Source organism: Gadus macrocephalus, chromosome 8, assembly GCF_031168955.1.
Source record: "Gadus macrocephalus chromosome 8, ASM3116895v1".
NCBI lineage: Eukaryota > Metazoa > Chordata > Actinopteri > Gadiformes > Gadidae > Gadus > Gadus macrocephalus.
Genome location: NC_082389.1, coordinates 9,309,337 through 9,334,432, shown reverse-complemented (window position 1 = coordinate 9,334,432; position 25,096 = coordinate 9,309,337). Strand labels below are relative to the sequence as shown.

Genomic DNA, 25,096 nt, shown 5'->3' with positions numbered 1-25,096 from the left:
ACACACACACGCACCCTTCCTTCTCCCCTTTTTTTGGTGTGGCCTGGGAGACTTTCCTGATGGGAGTTGGGGTTATAATAACAACCTCTCACCTCGCAGACGCGACGTCTCTTGAAACCTAGCCAACTTAAAAAAAGAAAAAGTGAAGAGCACGTCAATGCACATTCTGTCTCATGCAGTTGCTTTGACCTTTGACAGATTAACTGTACACAGATGTGTTTTTCTCAACTTTCTCAAGCCTCCCCCTGTCTGTTATAGTCGACCTCCTTGCAGGTATCTCGAGCCTTTGAAGCCCGCCAAGCGGCCGGATCGGGAGCTTCTACTTCCAGGCATTCAAAGGAGGGGTCGGTTAGTCAGAGGTCAATGAATAGCTCTATTGACCGTCCCAAGATAAATAAAAGCGTCCTTTTCGACAGTTTATGGGTACATTTTTTACGGCAGTTCAAGACTAGCTGGTGCCGGGACGGATTGAGGCGCTCATTCAGGCGTTTGGCCGCGAGGTGAATGTTTGTGTTCATGCGGCCACAGTTAGGGCGCACTCACACTAGGCAAAGTTGCCCTGTACTGTACTCAAGTACAATTACCCCCCCCCCCCCCCCCCCCCCCCACACACACACACACACACACTCTGCCGCTGGCCTGTGCTCACGCTAGGCAATCTCAACTGGGCCTGAGTACGGTGGTCTCTTGTACATAAAGATTGCGTATCCGTGTGTGTGCGCGTGTCGGCTCATTAGCATCTGTACTGTGGCCTGAGCAGACCTCACCGAAGTTTACTGAGGCCACGGAATTGAACTGTACTTGAGTACGGATGGCGTGCTCACACTAGCCAAACGACCTAGGGGGCAAACGTACTCGGGCATGGTACAGATGGCCTAGTGTGAGTGTGCCCTGGGACGTGTGTGAGGACCGGCCGTGTGTGTGTCCACATCTCCGTGAAGTCGCTGGTGGACTCTCAGTGTCGACCTCCTTCTGACCTCATGACCTTTGTTAAAATGTGTGTAGGAGGCCTTTGACTTGTCATACTTTGAGTAATTCTGAAACGGGCGGCATCAGATTGTGATGCCGCACAGTTTGTCTTCCATTATATGTTTTGTTGATTTATTTTTCTAAATCTTTATTGGAATCAACAATTATCATAATTATTCATCACAATCATCCTGGTAGGTGAGAGTGGTATCGCAAGAAGTTTTTCGGGGCGAGATGGAAGTATATAACTGATACTATAACTGATATTATAATAAATTCCTTCCAAAACAGAGAGATCGTGTGTGTGTGTGTGTGTGTGTGCGTGTGTGTGTGTGTGTGTGTGCATGTGCGTGTGTGTGTGTGTTTGTGTAAGCGATTATAATTAGTTTAGACTACCAAGCTGCGGGTCGTGATATGGATAGGATTCCACTATTCTCATGTATACTTTCTGTCACTGCGGTGATGACTGGTTGCTTATTAATTGGTGGTAGCTTTCAGCTGGGCCACGCCTCAGTGCGGTGGTCCACTTTGTGGTTCCAAATCAATATAGCAATTAATGGCTCAGTTTGTTTTAAGAGAGAACATTTCAGCCTTGGTCATTATATGCTCTTAAAAGCCTTCCTCACATGGACTTTGGTGGTAGTGGAGGGTGGGGGTCATGTATATTGGATGAGGATATGAATATGTGCACATGTTTCGTTTTTTTACGTTTAATGGGCGGTACAGAACCAAGATCTAAATCGTCTTTAACAGTTGCAATTAGGATAAAAGTGAACAAGCAAACACTTTGTTCCTGTCAGGTACGATGCCTTCACTGCGCTCTCAGACAACACATGCTTTTGTTTAGTCTTAACCACTTTTCAAACGGTGCTTATTTTCCCCTGTATTCATTAATTTCATCGTTTCAGGAGCACGGCTAGTGCGTGACAACAAGCTATTTCCAAGACCTGGAGGGATGTTTCTTTTAATTCTGCAATATAAAAAACCACAAACAGTAAAGCACAGTAAATGGTATCGTATAACCCTATCAGAATCTGGTGAAAATGATTCTCTTCGTATATGAAACGTGGCTGTGTGATTTTTGTGAGCCATTATATATATATAGAGAGAGAGAGAGAGAGAGAGAGAGAGAGAGAGAGAGAGAGAGAGAGAGAGAGAGAGAGAGAGAGAGAGAGAGAGAGAGAGAGAGAGAGAGAGAGAGAGAGAGAGAGAGAGAGAGAGAGAGAGAGAGAGAGAGAGAGAGAGAGGAGAGAGAGGAGAGAGAGAGAGAGAGAGAGATCCAGGCCTCCTCCTTCCTACCATGGTTGTAGCTTGCTTCATTGCCACTTTACAGACTTCAGTGTATTAATTATTATTTGATCCAGTGGCCAGAGTGGGTCACTGCTGAAAAGTCGTTATTCCCAAGGTCATTTTTTATATTCTTTATAGCCAAAAGAGGTTGTATTGACTAAGCTCTCTTTCCGTTCAGCTGTCCACCTCTAACTGGACATCCCTCCTCTGCCAAGAAGGAGATTGTTTCTATTCATCACAGCATAGGCAGCTTACTATTCACTATAGTTGAACTGTAGTTCAACCCACAGTACACACTAGACAACCCTGCAAACAGTAGAACAGCCCTGAAGATACTAGGACAACCCTCCACACACTAGACTAGACAACCTCCACACACTAGACAACCCTGCAGACAGTAGACAGCCCCTACAGACACCAGACAACCCTGCAGACAGTAGACAACCTGCAGACACTAGACAATCTGTAGACCAGGGGTGCCCAACCAGTCGATCCGCGGTCTACCAGTAGACCGCCGACAGATCCCAAGTCGACCACGAGGGGTGAAGAAAAAATAAATAAAAATAATAATAATAATAATTTATTATTATTATTACCTTCAAACCTACCGCTTGAAGGTAGGTTTGCAATGTTGACACTAGACTGGTAGATCTCGGGAGGTTGGCTACTTGAAAAGTAGATTTTGGGTCAAAAAAGGTTGGGCACCCCTGCTGTAGACAGTAGAAAACCCTGCTTCAAAGATGTCCATCCTTTTATTAATTTTACCTTTATTCAATCCTTTGCTGCAGTTGCATTTGTTTTTTTTGTAGAATATTTGTCAATTATTATTTTAATTTTTTTATGTTTTCCTTGTATTCGAATTTATGTACTTTTTTTATGTGATCCTTTTCTAGGAGAAAGTCCCAATACTTGCTAATCAAATCACATGCTCATATATTGTGCTTGTATTGTGTTCTCTCCCTCTGCAGCCTGTCTGTTCAGGTTCAATGGCCTGTCCTTTGTCTACCTCATCTACCTCCTGCTTATCCCTCTCTTTGCAGAGCCCACGAGCACCACCATGCAAGGTAAGCACGCTATATCCGCCCTATCTCTTATTATTCTTTCCTTCTTGTAGGAAGGAATAGTATGCTGAAATCAAACCTGAGAGAGACAACCAATTGCAATTGTTGTTTCTGATCCGAGCGAATTTGTGCCCCACGGTCTGAATTCAAACTCCATCACATGACATTAGGTTCATGTGTATCTTGCCTAAAAGGAGTGAAAGCAATAGACCCACATTGTCATGCCCGCAAGGGCAATACTGATATTAGTAGCAGCTTAACCTCATCGCTTCGTCCCGTGTTCCCAGACCTTCTCACAGTCTCACTTGGTGGTTGATGTTCGGTGTTCGGTCCCAGTTTGGCCATTGACGACCATATACCACATACCCAGCGGCGGTCTCATCTCCTCCAGCCACAGAAGCAAATAACAATCAGAGTCCATCTCCTTTTAAGTCTCGGCCCTAAAACGTCTTCTTCTCCCACCGGCGGGCACTGCAGCCATGTCAGTGCGGCGGTTGCGGTCGTGATACGACCCGGCGCACTTCCCCCTGGCGCGTCTAAAGCAATATCCGACTGGACACCTCCCAGGCATCTCACGGCAGGGCTCTCCGCGGGAACCCGGGCACATGTGCTCTTTAATAATACATGAGTATGTATTGGAGGAAAGGGAAAACATCCAGGCTGGGAGCCGTCTCCGTGCTCCCGTCTCCAGCTGAAACAACAGTCAGGAAGTTCGGGAGAGGGGGGGAGGAAGAGGGCGAGATGGACCGCTGGAGAAAGTGGGACCACTTAGGCCCTCATCAATAGTTAAGGAGTCTTCTGGTGAAGACGTGACCGCACGGAACGGCCCCATGTCTGATCTCTGCCGCCGACGAGGCTCTTCACTGATTATTATTATTTACAATCCAAGTTCAACCATACTTTACTTTTTAAATCATGTTCTCTCTCGGTATGTCCCCGTTATCCAACCTTGGTCACTAACTCCCTTCAGATGTGAATCCTTGAGACTTGAGTCACAGTAATTAAATGGACGCATTATTTTTAAACCGTCCCTGACAGGGTACCTTTCTACCTGCATCAATAGTGTCGATATAATATCAAAATTGGCAAATGGCTTTGGCTTGAGCCATGCTACTCACAGCTATCAGTGGGCCGGTTGTGGTGAGAAAAGAGCCAAGGAATTGGGAGACGTGAATGCGTGTTGATTTGCCACAGGCATCAACAGCAGGCATGCAGTCTTCTCTCTGACTGGGAGGCTGGCCAGGACTTGTACCATCTCTCTGTCTCACCCGTTTGTAATTGGAAATGGAGAGTTCCAGTTTAAAACAGCAAACTGTTCTGATAAATGGGATCTGGGAGAAATTTATTGCGGGTATTATCTTTGATTACTTACAAAGCCAACATTCTTGAAAAAGAAGACTGTAATCACAGACACTGGAATTCACATGAATGCAATAATATCCTTTTAGCTAACAACACTATCACTGGCACATCATTCGCACATTCTTTTCAGAAGAGTTTCAAAATGATTGTAGCCTTTTTATTATGTGACAAAGTATAAGGTGTTAATGGAACTCAATTTAAGTGACAGCTGTAAAATGCATTTCAATGCTGCATTTTTGATTTTGGAAAGGGGCGTGTTCCTTTTTAATTGTTGTTGTTAATTCAAACCAGGACTAGTTTTATATATTCTACTAAGTTTAACCATTCCTTTTTAAAAAGCCACTATAGAGCAATGAGACAAAATAAAAGTCAATCCAAGATTCCAACACATTTCTGAGGGGAGCAATCATTTCCACGACCCGTAGTTGTTTGTTTGATTTACTCCAGGGTGTAATTGGTGATTTTTATCTCCCTGTAGATTGCACATTCCCAGTCAACATGTTAACTGCTTCTCCTGTATGCCTAATAGATGTTTAACACACCCAAAGGTCCCAGCAGAGTTGATGAATGGCACTAATGTTACTATCTCCTCAGGGATGTTTTTACAGTATGGCAGGGTAGGCATGTTAATATTTCAGTTAGGACTTTACAAGCCCTAAAAGACGGGTAGTCCTCTAGTTTTTGTAGTGAGAGATGTGCGATGAACAACGTTTCTGTTTCTGTTACATTCTCCTCCCTTTAGGCAGTAGCTCATGAGAGTTAGACTGTTTTGTACCTATGTAAACCTCAGGATCAAGAGCCACGTGGGTTAACACAGGCCTGCATAGTCTTGAACAGTGGCGGTTATCTAAGTGCTTAAGAGAAAGAAACATTTGTTGAATTGTAAATGAACAATGGTCTCTGTTTGGGCCTCATTTAAATGTGCTCCTGGGATGTCATTATGAGACTATGTCACATTGCATCCAGGATAGATGGCAATCGAATAGCAGTTGTTTCTGTTGCACAGAGGAAAGAGAAAGACAAAGCCAGGACGGCCATATTGTCCTGCCTGGAGGACCCTTTTAATAGCCAGAAGCTCACTAACAGTCCTTTTCCTTGGTATTAACAAGCATTATTTTCCATCTTTGCGACTGTCGAGGGAATGGCAGTGGGAAATTAGCCCAAATAGTTTTACTTCAACGTTTAATAGACCTGAATAATACTGGGATAGCATATTCGCTTAGCATCTCAGTGTTATAGGGGTGTTTATTTAGCAGAGAGACATCTGGGTCTCTGACGATTAGTCGATCAATTGATCGACAGAAAAATGATTGAATTTTCAACTATGACAATAACCGTTAGTGGCTGACTACATCGACTGGTGTAAACCAAACTCCTGTGGAACGCCATAATAGTCCCTCACCTGACGTTCCTGAATGCGTTGTGGTCATTTTGAGGGGGCGGTTAGGTAAGAGCGTTTGTTTTCCAATCCCGGAATCCCGGATGGAAGCCCCCCCCCCCGGCGGTGTGTGTGTGCGGGTGGGCCTGACATATCCGTGGTTACACACCGCATTCAGTGAGCGTTCCCGCGCAGGAATGTGTTAAATACTCCTAAGTGAATGCAGAACTCTCTGGGATGATGCTCCTGTGAAGAATCACTAACGCAGCCATTAGAAAGAGAGGAAAACACACGGGTGTACACGGCAAGCCGATTACCAATAAGCACTAGATAGGAGAGGACCATCTGTCAACCAGAACAGTGGGGGACGGGGGACGGGGGACGGGGGGATGGTACGCCATACAGCATCCCTCGGGGTTCAACATGTCCATGAGAGCACTATGCAGGTGGTCCTAGGCTACCATGGAGGATTATCACCACAGCAACACGGCATCACATCGTCAACACAGCATCCCATAATCGTACCTCTAGGTTCCCAATAAAGGGCCAGGCGGCCAGAAGCTGCCCAACAGCACCAGTTCCTTCTGGTTTGTTTCATTTGATTTGAACTCGTCACCGTTGTCCCATTCAAGTCAAGTCTTTATTATGGCCAAACTACGCAAATCGTCTGGAATTCATTGAGTTGATTTGGCTCAGACGGGACAGTACAATACCACGCTGAACAAGGGAGACATCAAGTCTGACTGGACATACACACAAGACATCACATTAAAACTAGACACATGCGTTGCTACCACTGTGAAAATAAAATAATAAATAAAAGTAGCTAAGACAAAGTGTTGATGCCATTGATGCAAACGCCGCTGATACAGACCGCTCGTGATATGTGTATTTAAATAGTTGAACAGCGTTTTATCGTACTACCAGGCCGTCCGTCTGGACCCGGGTGTATGTACTACCGAGGCCTACTGACCCGGGCGTGTTCATAAGGGCTGCTGCAACAGCATCTGAAACAGGGAGGTGGTTCCTTCGGACCATTGACCCAGTGCATCGCCTCTGTACACCACTGACTTTAACAACTATTAGGCCTATTTATTCTGTGGTCAACGGCAGTTAAGTTCATAAAGCATCAGTGGACATTAATCGTTCTTAAAGAGAGAAGCCGGATATGAAAAACCAAATCCATGGGTTTATTCTCATGGCTGAAAGTGGGTGTTTTAATGCCAAGTTAAGTGTTTTTTTTCCTTCAATGTTGATGGAATCGGAGGAGTAAGTCACTTATTCTTACGATATGAGATGATGGTTTGGAATTGAAAATGCAGATTGTTCAACGCCTTTCACACAAGTACTAGTCTTACTTTACTTATTACTCTTACATTTAAGAGTTATTATGCTGGTTATGAATAACACACAAAGAAAATGTACCTCTGGAAATTAATACAATACCTTCCTTGCTTGCTTCTATGTGGACTGCCTGCCTGCCTTTTTTCCTCTACAAATACACAACCCTTATTATAATAACATTTCCTTGTGATAGTGTCCTTATTCCAACTTAATATATGTATTTCAATTCACATCAATTATAAGGGGATATTTTATCTAAGATTTGGGGGAAAATGTGGATGTTGGATGTTGTCCATGAGAATGTTGATTATGATGTTCACTCCTACTTGGACACGTCATTTTGATAGAGCCTTCCCAAGTTGTGCATATAGCATTATTATAAACCCCTCATTAGAAAGCCATTTGAGGGAACCAGAAGTTCATCAATGTAGTGTGTTCTTTAAATGTCTCTTCAATTGTCCAGTTGGATTTGTTTTTTTATTGTTGTTCATGATGATGATGATGATGATGATGATAATGAAGATGACGTTGTGTATCCCCCCCTCCATCCCTAGGCCACACAGGGAGGCTGCTCATGTCGCTGTGTTTCACCAGCATGTCCTTCGTGCTGTTCCACATCATCTACCAGATCACAGTCAACAGCCTGCTGGCCACCCACTCCATCAGCGCCGACTTCAACTGTGAGTCTCTAGCCCTCTCTCGTCCCGTCAACAGTAGGCTAGCTCATGGTCAGTGAGATCTGGACTGGCTTCACGACGCTGTAGGTGGGATTCGAGAGTTAACACGAGAGTTGACAAGAGCAGAAAAGCACAGGGTTTTTGAAACTGAACAACCCCAAAAAACAACACACCCTCCCTCTCTGCACCTTCGCTCCCTCCCTACGTATCTCTGTCATTGACACGGTGACGCTGTTTGTACTTGATTGGTCGGTGAAAATGGATTCCCCAGACTCATCAAGGAAGAGATGCCGTGCTTGGCTTTTGGATTTTGACTCTAAAATAGATCTAATATCCATGGTGACAGCAACAGGATAATACCAGTGAGATCCAAACTTTTACAGACCCGACAGCCAAGTCTGTGTTACATCTAAAACGGCACACGGCGAAGCGCACAGCACTTAATTCCTGCCTTATTTAATAAAGATTGCTTTTATAATTTACGAAGCCAACTTTAGGCATCATAATTACCTGAAGACATGCAACGCTGCTTCACTTGCCTGCCCCTTCCTAAAACAATCCTTAACATCTCTAATCATGTTATTCGTACCCCACATTGTTTTTTTATTTTGCTGTCTTAAAAAGTCCTAAAAGCATCGTAAACTTTAACTGCCTTGTGGCCGAGTTTTACTTCACCAGCGGGTTTAGGTTGCTCTGGGTCTCTAACCAATCCATAGCGTTACCACCTGCCAAACAGCAGGCTTGGTGTACAAACAACAGCAGCAGCAGCCAAGCAACGTCGAAACACACCTCCCATCCTCAAGGATCTCCCAGAGGGACAGACGGAGGTGCGCGGGTGGTCCTATACCGAAGGCTCCTGGATGGGCTTCTGGATTCAGGGTTCTGGGGGATATGAAGCAGCGGGCGCTCCCAGCGCGGGGGGGTCCGGTTCTGCTCGGGGGCTGGCTCTGGGTCTCCTCTACCCCTCCTCTTTGTTCCACCTGCAGTACGTCACGGTAACGGTTTGAGTGTAGTCCAAACGGCAGGAGACGGATGGTCCTATCACGCACACACATCCACACGCACACACGCACACACACACTCACACACACCCCCCAACACGTTCGAGACCCAATGTGTCCCATCCATCTCACACGTCCGCGGACTTGATCTGTGACCTCGGAGATATTAAAGTGATGTCACGGCACTGCAGGACCAACAGCCCAACGCAAAGCTTTCTACCCAGCGCTGAGCTAGTTATGCTCCGATCTTTTCCTTAACTTCATCTTGCTGAAACTCAGCCTGACGATCAACGCACTCTTTATCGTATTGCCGGCTAGCGAACGGGGAACATGTGTTTCTTGTTGCTGGTTGTTGTGGGTGGGAGAGCATGAGCTTCCTGCCGAGGGGTTTTCAATGGGTTGGCAAACTGTCTAAACCTCCTCTAGCATGGAGATTATTGTCTTTACCGGCAATAAAAACCTTGCTCAAAACACTTTATTTCAAGGCTTTGTTTTAGATCTGCACATTGTGTAACTGCAGCGAGACCTACTTCCTTCCTGGTGATTCACGGCCGTCAAGTTTTATCTCAGAGAGATCGACTCTCTACCATCATCTCGTAACCTCTAACCTGTAAAACACGCTACAACAATTTGACTGGCGTGGAGTTACGCTGCAGCCCATCCATTCTGTCATCGTAAACAAGGCAAATGGTGGGGATTTAAATCATGGAAGGGACTGAAGGGAACATGTTGAGTGAAAGTAGAAAAGTACAGCACTCGTGTTTTTTGGCCTATTTTATATCGGCTTCTATATTGTACCACCGACCAATGCCATATATATAGAAAAGTGTTGATAAACAATCTTGATCGTCCAGAGCATTCGGCGGCTCTTGTTCTGTTTGGAGCTATTTATACCTGCGGTTGCACCTTCCTTCATTTTGGTCTGGATACGCCGTCTTTAGCTCCAGTTCCCCTTATCTGTTGTCTTGGCCCCTTGACACCCTTTCCCTTTTGGCAGGCGTGGGTAAACACACAGTCCTCCTCCACACCACTGCTCTTATCCCTACACACATCCTTTCCTCTGCTTTTCCTCTGAGCCAAGGACGCCATTAGTGCAGTAAACCAAGTCAAGCTGTTCTTTATAGGGGAGGCCCTACCCTTCTCCAGCCATCAAACAACAACAACAACAACAACAACAACAGGAGGACAACAGCAGAGCATCTCCGTGCCAGCTGCGGGTCAGAGACTGGTCACCAGATGAGCTCAGCAGACCTGGGTCAGATTACATCTCCAAACACACGTCCCCCTCTCGCTTTGTTTTCTTCTTCGGCGACCGCCAGATGGGCGGGTTTCACTTTTTATTTGAACCTCTCATGCCGTCGGCCCATGCTGCTTGTCAGCCGTCACGCTGAAGTCTATGAAATAGCCCTTCCTGTGATTGTCTAATAATAGGTTTTAGGCCTAGTGTTTGGCGAGCCCTGTTGACTCCATGCGACCCATGAATCAAAGTAGAAGGAACTTTGAGATACATTTTCAAACCGTGTGAGTGTGAGAAGGTGATTTATTTGTAAAAAACAAAACAATGGGCCACACTGGCACAGATATAAAGTGCTGATATAAAGTGGCCACGTGAGCAAAAGGTTTAATTGTGACATACTTCAGTTCTTTAAGGTAGATAGTGCAGAGGTTCCTTATTATAACGGTGCCTGTACTTTCACATCACTCACACTGAACCGACAGAACAATGCCTCAAATGTGAGCCATGGCTGACAGACCAGCCCGGCTCCCAGGGATGAAGGGCGGAGTAGCAGTGGTAGCAGCAGTAGCAGAAGCCGGTCTGGCTCTGTCTCTGTCTTCTGCAACCTGCAGCCTCTCCAGTGGAACAAGAGGCCAGTCGGGCGGTTCCTCTCTGGAGGTGCCGGGGGTACAAAGGGCAGTATTGAAGTATTTATGAGGTTCCCATAAAGTCTGGGGACTCTCATCCACATCTTTTTGTGCCTGGCAGGCAGCAAATATGGCAGCAGCTTCAAATTATTTTTGTAGCTCTAGCAAAACACACCTCATTGGTTTTAGATAATTAAAGGTCAAACAATACTGTGGCAAGTGTATGAATTAAGTCAACACTATTTATTTTTTATTTTTTTATTATTGTTGTTCTTTATCCCTTTTAGGATTTATTTATTCAGTGGCGGAGGAAACACAAATACATTTTTTATTATAAGCACATTAGATTTGATATTTAAGTACAGTTCTAACGAGTGAGTGACCATGAGTTCTAAAGAATTGAACCTTGCCCTGCCTATTTTGTCAGGGCTGCTGCTTTTCTATATTTAACAATGTCTCATCAGCCTCTAAATGCTGACTGCACCGTGCATCACTAACAGTAATCCAGGGCTGTTATGTCACCCACACAGCTCTTGCACCTTTTGGCAGAGTTTGGGTGGAGTTCGCTCAGTCTAAAGTGAAGTGCAACGGCAGATATTTGGACTCCGGCATTCTTGAAATACCTCTGTGTGTGTTTCCCCCCGCGGACCTAGCACTAATACTTTGACTGGGATGACGTGATGACAAGACTCTGTCCATCAGGCCGCCAGCGGTGGGCGCAGATGTGTCGAAATCAGACACTGAGCTGAGGAAGCTAGAGCTCACTACTGAGTTGGGTGAGGGATGACGTGTGTTTACGGACAGGGAGTGGACCCCTTCCTTGCCATGAAGGGAGGGGTACCTTCATGTGAGATTTGTTCCACTCCTGTGATGAGGTCCGTCGTAGGAAAGGTCTTCCTTTCCTAAATAAATGCAGTTTGGACTCGGTTGTTTGCTTTTGTGTTAACATTTTATGTATTGTTATTTGTGACCGACCACGTTAGACAGTACATTGCTGGACCTTTGTGTCCATCTGATGTAGTTACTTTTTGCACCTCAACCCTAATAATGCTGTATGTCTGATTATTATGGGCCGTAAAGCATACTGAGCTCCGAATCAACGCATTTGTCTAGTAAAAATTGTCATAGTCAATTGTTCTTGAAGCTTTTATGGATTTCATCTGGATGTTGGAGGATGGCAAAAAGTCCTAAATTCTTATTACAGGCTTTTTATTACAAATCGAAATACAAAAAATATGACATTTTAGTATCACAGAATCAATCTCTTTGATTGCAATGATCTGACCGTTAGTTACAAACTTAAGTAAAAGACAATGATTTCATTCATTTGGGTTGATGGCACCAGCACACAGCAGAACATTACGACGCAGGGCCCATCTGGGGAAGGGACCTTCTGTCACAGGGAACTAAAACAGAGCCTGGTTGATCCTTACGGCGCTCCCAAAAAGAAACGGCGTCGTTAGGAAAACCTGTCTTTACTGTACCATGGTAAAGATACTCTGCTCAACGGTGGCACCGATGTGTATGGCACAGAAAAGAAAGAGGAAAATGTCAAATGTAGAAAACGAAATTGGAGTTGGAATAGGGCCAAACTCAAACTGCATGGTGAATCAGAAAGATGTGATGTGAAGTCGGTGTCCATAATAACACAGGGTGCAACATAAGACTGCCATCACGGCTCTCTAGCTAGCACGGACACTGAGCAGGACCACGGCTGGCTAATAATATTTTCAGCATTTTCAGCATTCAGAATCTTGAGGTCAGATCCTGCCACCCGATCTACACTTTATCGACACAACGAGATAAAAATTGTCCCGAAATAACGCAGCCTTGATTGATCCGCGTTCTATCAAGCAGAAAGGAGACATCTTGCTTTCAAAGCCGTAAAGGAAGCTTCACTAGCACTCTCACGGTTGGATAAACTCCCATTGGCAGCCTCTTGTTACCTCTGTTTGCGCGGATGATTAACACTTGAACGCAAATGTTTTTGCTGAGCCTCCATTAAATCTTTTCACTTGGCTTTGTAGGAGTGCAGAGGCTGCTTCCTGTTTCCAACGAGATGACTGGAAGCGTGACTCATTCAGTGCCAGAAAATGTATCATGTCAAAAAAGGGAACATCCTCAAGGTGTTCTCGAAACATGCTGCTTCAAAAGAGAGCCTAAAATAAACCAGAGCTTATCATCCATCCAGGTGTTTGTTCAAGGCGGAAGGTTATGAAACTGTCTTTGGGAACAATCAGTTATTTCTTAAAACAAAAAATACTTTTTGACTATAAAACCTTGAATTAGTTTGACTTTGTTTTTTAATTAAGAAGGAAAACGTCCATCCCATTCACTGTTAAAGCAACAGCAGGTTCCTTTGGGGTGTTTGTTTGGTTCAGTGAGACTGCTCCCCAGGCAGTGGCCCACCTCCCCAGCTCTCTGCAGCGCGTGCACACGCACACACACGCACGCACGCACACACACACACGCACACGCACACGCACACACTCTGGAGCACTACCTCCAGCGCTGAAGGAATCCAACACCTTGTGGTGCTAATTAACCCCACAAAAACAAACTCATCGATTCGTCAGTTAGTCAAAGCTCTAAAGCGGGATGCTCCCTCTTCCCTGGCGTTGGAACAAAGGCAAAAAACGCCCCGGCCTAATCCCTCCACGTGGTCATTGAATACCTGGAAGTATCTCCTTTGACCGCAGTGACGTTCAGGAACACTTAAACTATTCTGCGCTGTGTGTAGCCAGTGTCAAACAGTACCTGAAGTGTTTCTTTGACCTTTTTCGTTACTTTTTTTTTTACATGTAAACCTACCCCTCATGAAAACATTTAAGGAATTCCTGCACAATGTTTGCGGCTTTTCAGTTGGTGGGGAAACATTGTGTCTCGTTAAAGAGAAGGCAGAGGCTCCGTTGCAGCGATATCGCGATATAGGAGCTAAAGCAGAAGACCAAGCTGGCCAAGCTCAACTACAAAAACAAAATGGAGGAGAAGTTCATCAGTGGAGATATAAGGCATGCATGGAGGAGCCTAAACACCATGATGGGCAGGAATAAGAACACTGCTGCAGTACAATGCCCAGACCCTGCTGCCTTTGCTGAAGAACTCAACACCTTCTATGCCAGATTCAACAACACTGACTCTATGGAGGAAATGGTCACTCTCCTATACCCCCCAGAATCTATCTGCATAGAAGAGAAGCGGGTTATATCCATCTTTTCCCATCTCCATTCCTCCAAAGCTCCTGGACCAGATGGGCTGAAGGGCAGAATACTGAAGGAGTGTGCAAGTCAGCTGGGCGGTGTAATGACGGAAATGTTTCAGCTCTTCCTAGATGCCAGTTTTGTTCCCAGGGCGAGGAAGGAGACCACCATCATCCCTGTTCCCAAAAAGCCCCGGGCTAAAGCTCTGAACGACTTCAGACCAGTGGCACTCACCTCTATCCTGTGCAAATGCATGGAGAGAGTTGTTGCAGGAGAGCTCACCACCACCATCGGTGAGAATCTGGATCCACTGCAGTTTGCCTACAAGCCAAAACGAGGTGTGGAGGACGCTACATTACATCTACTGGATACCATCACAAAGCACCTGGACTCCCAGAACTCCTTGGTCAGGGTCTTATTCATGGACTTCTCGTCAGCATTTAATACAGTTAACATCAACACACTCCTGCATCGCCTTCAGCAGCTTCAGGTCAACCCAGCACTGACACTTTGGATCAAGGAGTTTTTAAAGGACAGACCCCAGCATGTAAAGGTCCAGGGTGTAACATCGTCCAACATCATCCTTAACACTGGAGTCCCACAGGGTTGTGTCTTGTCTCCCATCTTGTTCTCAATATACACCAATGAGATCACATGCAACATCAGTGGATTCAAGCTATTTAAATATGCAGATGATCTGGCCTTGGTGGCCAAACTGACAGATCAAAGCACCCTGTCCAAGTACACCCAATATATCACTGAAATGGCCCTGTGGTTCAAAGAAAGCTCACTGCAGTTGAACATCAGCAAAACCAAAGAACTGTGTTGCCATAAGAGGAGGGCATCTAACACCCCACATCCACTTTCCTCACCTTTGACCCTGGAAGGACAAGTGGTTGAACAGGTGGTGAAGTTCAAATACCTTGGCACAGAGATCGACCAACGTCTGTCCTTTAGCCAGCATGCAGATGGGGTTTACAAGAAGGGACAACAACGTATGTATCTCCTGAGGAAACTAGACACCTTCAATGTCAGTAAAGACATTTTGTCAACTGCCTACCAATCTCTGGTGGAATCCATCATCACTTGCAACATTACATCCTGGTACGGCTTCCTCACAAACGCAAGCAAAAGCAGACTTAATAGATTAACTAAGCAAGCAAGCAAGCTAATAGGAATACACCAGAAAGCGCTGGAGGATCTGTATATCCAGGCAGTGGGAAGGAAGACCAACTCCATCCTCTTAGATCCCTCCCACCCACTCCATCCTTGTTTTGATCTACTTCCTTCTGGCAGAAGACTATCTACAAAAAATCATTCATCCCCATAGCTATACACACACAGAACACTCATTCCTCAAAGAACTCACACAAATAACACACACACACACACACACACACACACACACACACACACACACACACACACACACACACACACACACACACACACACACACACACACACACACACACACACACACACACACACACACACACCTCCAAGCCTTCAGTCAAAAGACAATTTTCTAGTATGGCAACATACTAGACAATAAAGCATTTTGAATCTTGAATCTTGAATCATGCAGGCACGCTAGTAGTAGGGCCTTGAACCTCACATCGATGTTAACCACAATAACCCTTTCACAACATAACCCTAATATGACTAAAGTCCTGTCAACCTATTCATGCCAAACTTAAAGGATTCTGGCTTGAAATGATGTGCATACGAACTGATAAATGATGTCTTATGAACCGGAGAGAGAATTATTTTCACCGTTGCTCCAGGTCCTTGTCACGGTTACCAGGGTAATTTATGTCTGAGTGATATATGATCCCACGCCCCCTGCTGCTGTCATGCCTGTGTTATCTAGTGGGGTGAACCTTCCAGTTGTTTTTGGCCGTCAAAAGGAACGTACCAACCTCAATCAGATATTGAATGTGTGCTGCCTCCTAAAGTAAAAATTGTTTGATTTACTGCTGTTTATTTTTTGCATTGTTACTGTTGGTTACAAAACATGTTACTGTCCTGGGCCAAATACAATATATATGTAACATGCAACTTGTATAATGTCGAATTAGAAGATCTTATGCAATAAAATGACTTTTTTTTCATGTTTAATGTCTTAAGGGGTATGACCATCAAGGGCGTGAACCCCCCCCCCCCCCCCCCACAAACACACACACACGCGCGCGCGCACACACACACACACACACACACACACACACACACACACACACACGTGATGTAATGTATCTTTACTTTATTTCTACATATTTTTGGTTTTGTTATGAATATGTCAGTAAATATCTCCTCTTTTTCTCCACAGGTTCTATGTGGGAGAAGTCCATAAGGCAGATTGGCTTTGAGAGGTAAGCCCATGTTTGGTCACTGGTCGCCGTTCACATCTTAGATCACACCGGCTCATGAAATTCCCCATGATGTTGTTACGATGTAGTCAATCGCTGCTCCAACAAAATCAATTTTCCGCCCTCCAACCCCCTGACCTCTACAAACGAAAAAATACCATTATTCCTTCAACCTGGGATAGGAATCTGTCAATATTTGTAATTTAGGGATTTACCTTTTTTGTAGTCTGCAGGATCCAGTGCTTTCTTTAATAATTGATTCATAAAGCATCCAACAATAGGTTTGCAGTCTCTTTCTGCAGTCTGTTTGCTTTTATCAAACCCCCTTCTAGCCATTCAGCGGACAGACCCAATGGTTTTGAGCAGCAAAAAAGCATTGTTGCTTTTTGACTGTTTTATGAGAGCCTACATCAATATGAAAACAAAGTGACGGCTTTGTCTTTAAGGTTTCAGTGTCTGCAAGTAATTACTTTCGGTGGTGTGACAGTGTGTTGATGAATGAATGGCTTCCTTTAGACATAGTTTGTCAAGCTCTATCATGGTAGCTCTACTTCTCAAGCTACTGCCATGGCAGCAGCTCGCAATGTACTTCACGTCGTCTGTCATGGTTGCTGGCTCGAATATTCAGCTCTCCCTGGCAAACGTCAGTGTGTCCTCGAGCAAGGCAACTAACCCCAAATTCTGCTCTCGTCATTCAAGGCAGCAGTTGATGTGGGTTTATTAATGCACATGTGAGAAGGTGAAAGAGGAGCGTGGATTGAATGTGAACACTCAGTGAGTAGCTGTGGGGTTGCATAGTAAATAGTCTCATCAAGCAATATCTTGCGTAACAGTCAATTAGTTGTCATATTGTTTATACATATCCACCAATAGTAACATTTGAAGAGTGTAAAATACATAACCTGGTTTAACCATAACTAAACTTGTATTACGACTACAGCTCATGACTACACTCTATTAGGTTATAGGTAATGCAGGAGTCAACATGTCAGAGATCCATCCTGTGGTTCTTGTTTCAGGTGGAAAAAACACTACTAATACTACAGTGTTTTGTAGCTGGCTTAGTAGGTAACATAATCTTCACCGAGGGCCCTTCCACTCATAAATCCTCACACTCAAACACATTGTGCTTTCATGTTCAGTTCTCTTTTCGCTCTTTAACCGAGGAGTTGTTGTAGATCGCTCCTGCCGCACCTGTCCCTCTGTGGCCGCGCTTGATGAGCGCTAAACCCGATTAGGGCCGGGCATCAGCTGACCCGGACCCTGTGATGGTAATAGATGTGGTCTACTGAGTGCGGGAACGTTCAGTTCAAACCCTGCCACGTTTCCAGTACTCAAGAGCCCCCTGTCGAATAGTCTGCTATAAGTGGCGGATGCAGAGAGGTAAACAATTTCCCCCCCCCTCTCCACTTATGTACCTTATGTAGCACTTATGTTTGTGTTGCGCGGCGCGTACACAGACAGATGCAGTTCGCCTATACGTGGTGGTCGGGGATGGTTGCGTTCTCACACTTCCTCCACTGTAAACTTCCCGTGTGGCAGACCGGGTCTCCGGGTAAATAACATGCGAAGCTTGAGATGCCGGCGGTAAATAAAGATCCTGAAAATACAAAATAGTAGAAAAGTAGCAATAAGGGCGACCGATATCAAATCAAGAGTACGAGTGAAGTTAATAAGTGCATGAGTGAAACGGGATACGCAGTGGATGGGCAGGGCATGGAAGAGACCCAGAGACGCCCAACACACCCCAATTACCGAACTAGGGTTGCAAAGGGGTGGACAATTTCCGGTAAATTTCCATGGGAATTTAAGCTGGGCCATTTTGAAAATATTACATATTGGAAACTTTCCATGGGAATTTATGGGAAATATGGAATTTTGGGCAATTTTGTGGACTTTAGGGGAACTAACTGGGAATATAGGGTAATATATTCTAATGTATCATATCCAAGCATAAATATAAACAATTGTCATAAGAAAATATCCATGCAAAATGATACAATTAGTCAAAAGTGTGGTCCAGTCTTCTAGAAATCTTCCATACATGTGATGGATGAATGCACAGAGCCTGTAGGAGGTGGGGTCTCAATAGCCATGCAGTAAGCAGTTTGCTATGTGCATGTGATTGAGGAATGGCATGGATATTCAAGTGTACTTGAATGGCATCTGTTGGTTTTAGCCAAGATTATGCTAAAATATCCTTTTCCCAACTATATTTAAGTTCCCTATGAAGAGCCAACCTTACGTTCGGAAAATTCCCTGTTTATTTTCATTTATTTCCATAAATTCCCGTTTATTCCCTTAAATTAATTCCCAGGGAAAGTTTCCATCTTTGAACATTCCCGGATTTTGCAAGCCTAAACCAAACCACTAGAACCAAAAGACCGAAAACACCATCTGGTGTCCAGTGCTTTACCGGCAGTCATCCAACCCCACCACCAGGAAGGGAGCTTTTCACTAGCTTCCCACAACCCTTGATGTGTTGTGATCAAGACATGACCTTTCCCGAATGGCTTTAACCTACCTAAGTGCTGCGGAGACCTCACTGCAAGGAGCGATTAATCTCTCTGAAAACCGGTGTGAGAAATGCAACTTGGTAGACTGGGTAGCCCCGTCCATTCTGCCGGCGATTTGAACTCGCTCTGCAGAAGGGTCTGGAGAAGAGCAATACATTTCTTTCTGCTTCCGATACGTTTTTGTGGGAGCCAATCACCAAGCTGGCTTCACAACCCCCCCCCCCCCCCCCCCCGGCGCGCTATTGGCTGGTTCAACACAACGACGACAGGGAAGCGGCGGCAAGCAGCCAATCGCGTACAGAGTCAGTTGAACTAGGCCCGATGATCACGCCTCTTGAGCTCAAGAAAATGACAGCAGCTCCCCCAGACCAACTTGGTCTGGAGCTGGCTCTGGCGATAGCCAGGAGAGCAACTTGTGTCACTGAAGCTCAATGAAGAACGCCTCAAGGTCTCCAGTAACAACAAGGGGTTGGGAGGATGTGATCTGTGAAGCTGGAGATGAGCAGCGCCAGATGAAGAGACCATGCTGTAATGTTTAAGGACAATTAGGGGCCATCACAAATGTGCCCAGGGAGGGCAACTGGGATATTCTTGTCTCTTTGTTCGCCCTAAAGTCAGGGTTGTGGATGGGTAAACTGATGCTGTTAACAGGTTTGGGGTCAGTTATATGGTCAGGAAAAGGGGAATAGAGCAATAGATTGACACAATACACTAACCAGGAAGAGAGTTCACCAAAGGTCATGGGGAAGAATGTGTGAAACTCATGGCTACTGTGCAGTAGATTGAAACTCCTGGGGCTTCGCTGAGTCGGGTTTGAGGCTTATCGTTGACATGGTTTGCCTTTATTTCACTTAACTTTACTGTTATCATTTTTTTCTTTCATTTGACCCTTCTGTCATGTATTCCTTTGGTTATGGGGACAAAAATCCTTTTGTAATACAAGTGGAACTTTTATAGATTAGCTTTCCTTTTTCTTCTCCTTAGGCCGGTCAACACCATTGTGTTCTTAAAGCCCAAAGCACACTGCTGTCTCGGTGGGCCGACGCAGTATACTGTTATAATTTCCACGTCTCCTAAACACGAAGCCAGAGCGCTAAAACCCAGCCTCTGCTGCATTCGCTCTTTCAAAACAATACGATTCTATTTATTTTTCGGGTCATGCCTCAAACATAAACCGAACTTCACTTCTGCGTGCTTGGGGCTCCGGAGTGAACGGTTCTGGTTGTCCCCGCAGTGGGGGGGCCACAACGGCCCCTGGCTGCACAGGGCATTGGGGAGGATTACCAGCTGCACAGAAGGCTTGTCTTTTATTAAGCCCTGCGTGTAGACCGGGGTTTTGGAACACGTTCTTTTCGTGTGTGTACTGTGATGATTACCACATTTCTTGCGTTGTGGGGCCGCACTTCACTGTGAATTACCCCTTTCGTCACCCCGAGGAGACGGGTGCTTCTCAGACGCTTACCGGTGGAGGTCAGCCAGACTATACCGTGGAATCCCATCTCGGCCAAATAGAAGTCCTGAAAAGGCCAATTCAAGACGGCCTGAAGATAATACAATCATTAAATGCTTCTTTCTCTATTTGCTATGCGCTATAAAATACACACACAAAAGCCTACCAGAGCGTCTGCTTGTTTACCTCAGGTTTGCATGTACGTGTCCACAACCAATCTAAAGCAACATATCCCCGGTCCTCTGGCAGCGGGCGGCGTCTCCTCCAGATTAAGCAGGCCCCCATCGGGTGTGCGCTGACAGCCGCTCCTCTGGTGTGGGTGCCTTTGTTCCCATTGTGTGTGCGAGGAGCCCTCGGCGGGCCACTTGTTAACTTTAACAGGCTCCACATCCTCTCCGAGCCAAGCTGGGATGACGCTCCGCTGCAACGCTGGTCTGTGACAGTCTGCCAGCCGACTCGCTTACAAGTGCATTCAAATAATTGTTGTTGTTGTTGTTGTTGTTGTTGGGTTGTGTGCCTGCACCCTGCCGCGGCAACATGGGCAGCTTGTTCAGTTTATTTTAAACAGTTTAATTGCATTCAGCGCCCTGAAAGTTTTGTAGAAAAGAAGGAGGCAGGGGAACACGTTCGGGTCACAAACAGGATGCAGTGCGATCCCTCTCGTAAAAAACTGAAAATAGAAGCCCGTCTCGAGGGACAGAAGAACTCTTTTTTTAAAGGCTGTGATGGTCTGGTAGCCATTTCTCTTTTTTAATCTCACGTCCAATCATGACACGTCGTAAAACCTCTGCGTCCTCGGGCGACGGAGGTCAGTGGGACCCTGTTATTCCGACAACCACCATGGCAACTGTTGCCCACTGCTGTTCAGCTTCCTGTCGGAGCCCAACCAGCTCGTATGTAATTGCCGGTGTTGACAGGAATCCAATAACAAATACAAACGTTTTGTTAGCTCATTACAATTAAACCACAGAGCCTCAAACCATTACATTCATTCCTATCATAGCCGCACAAAGGGGCTGTTTGCAAAGTGTACCGTGTGTCTGGTGGATTTGGATTGCGTGTCAGGTTTGAATAATAAATGCTTTATGGGTGAGTTGTCCACTGTAGCAAACGTGACACGGCTTTGAGCTTTGCGCTGACTCTTTCAACAATGTCCTGGTTTTTGGTTTACGTGAACTAATTGTGCTCCTCCTGGTTTGTTAAAAGCCTGCCTCTTAAAAGGCTGCGTTGGTCCACATGTTAAAAGATGTGTAGAGGAACTTGCGCTGCAGGGGATAAGGTTCATTTACATGCTGTTCTTGAAATGTAGGAAAACGTAAGCGGCCTCAATTGGTCTTCCTGGTAGTGGAGGTAATGAATGTAATTTATTAACTAGACAAGAATACTTACATACCTATATGATAGGGCCAGGTTTAGCGAGATTGAATATGTTTAATTTTTGCAGTATATATTATATGCTATTTATATATATGAGTCAAAAGTATAGTATGGCATGATTTTGATTGTGATGGTCATGGCAATCTGCAGTTAATACGTACTCAATAAAGATTATGAAAAATGCAGAATTCTTTAAATGGCTTAATTCGGTTTTAACTATTCCATAAACTTGTTGTGATGAAAGAAGGCTTTCCTCGCCGGTTATTTCAGTGGAATTTCACTTGGTTTTAATGGCTATTCGTTTTTAAAAGGGCTTAATTTCATTAAAGTGGGTGGAACATCATATTAAAGTTGTACACATATTGAAAGCGGTTGGAAACAAGAGTTTCCCATGCCCTTCCACTTTCCCAGGTAGGGCGGTTTTCAAACGCAAATAGACGATCACTCTATGTGGTAATTTCACTGGAACACCTAATCATCTTATTAACTCATTTATATGCATATCAAACGTATCCTGCACTGTTGGTTGAAAGCTGGCGATGAGCATCAGTGTGACTAGCATGACCTTTGATCCATAAACAAAACAACGTGGGCGAGAGTTGACACCTGTTGAGAGCCAACCAGTGCACAAAATTATGAAAATATCCTACAATATTTAACAATTATTCGCGAAGGCTCCGTGAATATTGGGGAATAATCCCACGGACCTTCGGTCTCGCGGGCTATTCCCCGCTATTCACGTTGGTGAACAATTGTTTTAGTATATACTACACGTGAACCCTCCAAAAATAAACAAGATAACACTTTTGGCCGGGATGATTATTTTTTATTAGCGGTTTATTTTTTTTATTAGCGTGATGAGATGACCGTCACACGATGAAAACAATATCCCAAGTTTGAGATATTGCCCAATATCCCGAGATAGCGAACCAATCAAATTGCGCCATCTTAGGAGGTTCACGTGTAGCGTATACTAATTTACAATATCAAGAGTTAGATCCAGACTTTAAGTGTGCAGCACTTCATGATTGATCCGTTTAAACGACTGAGTGCGTTCATGAGTAAGAGATGTTGTGTGTCATGTGCCTTCCTCGTCTGTGGCCTGAAGCGTGATCGGGGCGGACGCCATGAACGGGATCCGCGTGTTCCTCCCGGACATCGGCATGTTCCTGACGGGCCTGGCGGTCTGGCTGGTCTGCCGCAGCCTGGTGCACAAGAGGCCCTCCGAGGACATGGCCCAGGACAACGCTCACTTCCAGGCAGAGGACCTGGTGAGGCCCCGCCACCGCACCCCCGTCACCGCACCCCCGTCACCGCACCCCCGCCGCCCCACCCCCGCCGCCGCAACGACTGTTATTGTGTCTGTCTGTCTGTCTGGCAGTCTGTCTGACGCTCTGTTTGTCTGACGAGGATCAAGTGAGCCGCCGCACCGCCTCGTCTCAGACTGTCTGTCTGTCTTTCTGGCAGTCAGCCCTGTCTGTTTCTGTCTGTCTGACGAGGATCAAGTGAGACACAGACGCCAAACCACCTGTCGTCTCAGTCTGTCTGTCTGGCATTCGGCCTGTCTGTCTGTCATTATGTCTGTCTGCCTGTCTGTCTGTGTCTGGCGGTCAGCCCTGTCTTGTTTCTCTGTCTGTCTGACGAGGATTTGGGAGACACTGACGCCACAACGCCTGCCCTCTCAGTCTGTCTGGCAGTCGGCCTGTCTGTCTGTCTTTATGTCTGTCCGTCTGTCTGTCTTTGTGTTTGTCCGTCATTCTGGCACTCTGTCTGTCTGATGGTCTGTCCGTCTGTTTTTCTGTATGCCTGGCTGTCTGTCTGGCTGTCTGTCTGCATGCCTGCCTGCCCTTTTGTTCGCCAGCCTATCTGTCTTAATGACAATGTATATTTCTGTCTGTCTGTATCTGTCTATCTATGTCGGTCTGCCTCCCTAATGGATACATGTATGTTGACAATGATTTTACGGTATGATGTGTTCTATGACTGTCCGTTCAGGCAGTCTGACCTTTATTCCCTCTTGAAAAGGCTATGGCTGGCCATTTTCCTTGGACAATTTTTAGTTGAAAGGACTTAATATACAGAGATTATATACATTATAAAAATATCAAATGGGGCTGTTGTTGGGTGACTCAGAACACACACACACACACACACACACGCACACACACACACACACACACACACACACACACACACACACACACACACACACACACACACACACACACACACACACACACACACACACACACACACACACACACACCTTCTCCTGGCACGTCGTTGGCGCTCTTTATAGCTCTGAGTTAATTAAATCCACATTCACTCTCACTGTGGCACTCCCGCTGGAGCAGATGGCCCTGCCCCTATTAAGCACACCAAAACCATCAAATGAACCATCGCTGACGTTTTGCTCCACATACTTCTTCTCAACCCAGTTCAAGTTTGTTTTATATTCATTGACTTCAGGCGAAGGTTTGGCTATTCAACCGGCCAAAGTTAACTTGGTGGGGCGCTGCTGCTGCTGTTGTTGTTGTTGTTTACTACATGGACAAACAGCTTCCACTTGGGTCGGTGGGTGTGGCTACTGGGTGTGTATGCCGTGATGACGTAGAGAGGTAGAGACGCAGGCCGGTGGTGGGGGACTCCTGGAGTCACCTGCTGCTGTCGGATGTTTCAGGACCACGGAGAGTGCGGCCACCCGGTAGCAGGCCACCTCTCGCGTGTCGTCCGACCAGGAAGCACTTTGTCTGTTGAAGCAGATGTGTCGCTAAAGGGCATCTTAATTGAAATGAAATGAAAGCTAAATTCAATTAAATTCAAAAAACTTTATTTGTTGTTGTTGCAAACATAAAAACAAAAACAAAGCTTTGTTAGTTGAAAGAAGTATACACATACAAAGAATATCTATGAAATATGTACAGTGTATGTTTATAAACGGAGAACTGACTCTTAAAAAGTGTTAAAAGTGTGATGTATGACAGGAATATAGAGTGCAATCAGGTAATTAATACCGTACTGATGAAAATACAATTATAAGGTGCATTAAAAGCGAGGTAGTTATGTCAGCACGGCCGACATACGGCACAGCCCAGCAGCAGCACAGGTTGACTAGGTGTAGCTTAGTCCTTGTTACGGCCACCCTTTATAACATGAGTCGCGCTTCAGAGGAAGCCTGGGCCAGCCGCGCATTGGGTCGTCGAAGCCAGGACTTCCTCCTTCTAACCTACAATTCCCAGA

General features: G+C 45.4%; 1 protein-coding gene across 3 annotated transcripts in view; it reads left to right on the top strand.

Annotated features, from left to right (window-relative positions):
* LOC132462885 (piezo-type mechanosensitive ion channel component 2) overlaps nucleotides 1-25,096 on the top strand; it is an 85,086-nt gene that overhangs the window by 5,140 nt on the left and 54,850 nt on the right. For all 3 annotated transcript variants that reach the window (XM_060058664.1, XM_060058665.1, XM_060058666.1), the window contains 4 exons: nucleotides 3,228-3,323; nucleotides 7,959-8,084; nucleotides 16,474-16,516; nucleotides 22,965-23,127. In XM_060058664.1, the coding sequence (XP_059914647.1) occupies nucleotides 3,228-3,323; nucleotides 7,959-8,084; nucleotides 16,474-16,516; nucleotides 22,965-23,127 (428 nt within the window). The remainder of the gene's footprint in view (nucleotides 1-3,227; nucleotides 3,324-7,958; nucleotides 8,085-16,473; nucleotides 16,517-22,964; nucleotides 23,128-25,096) is intronic.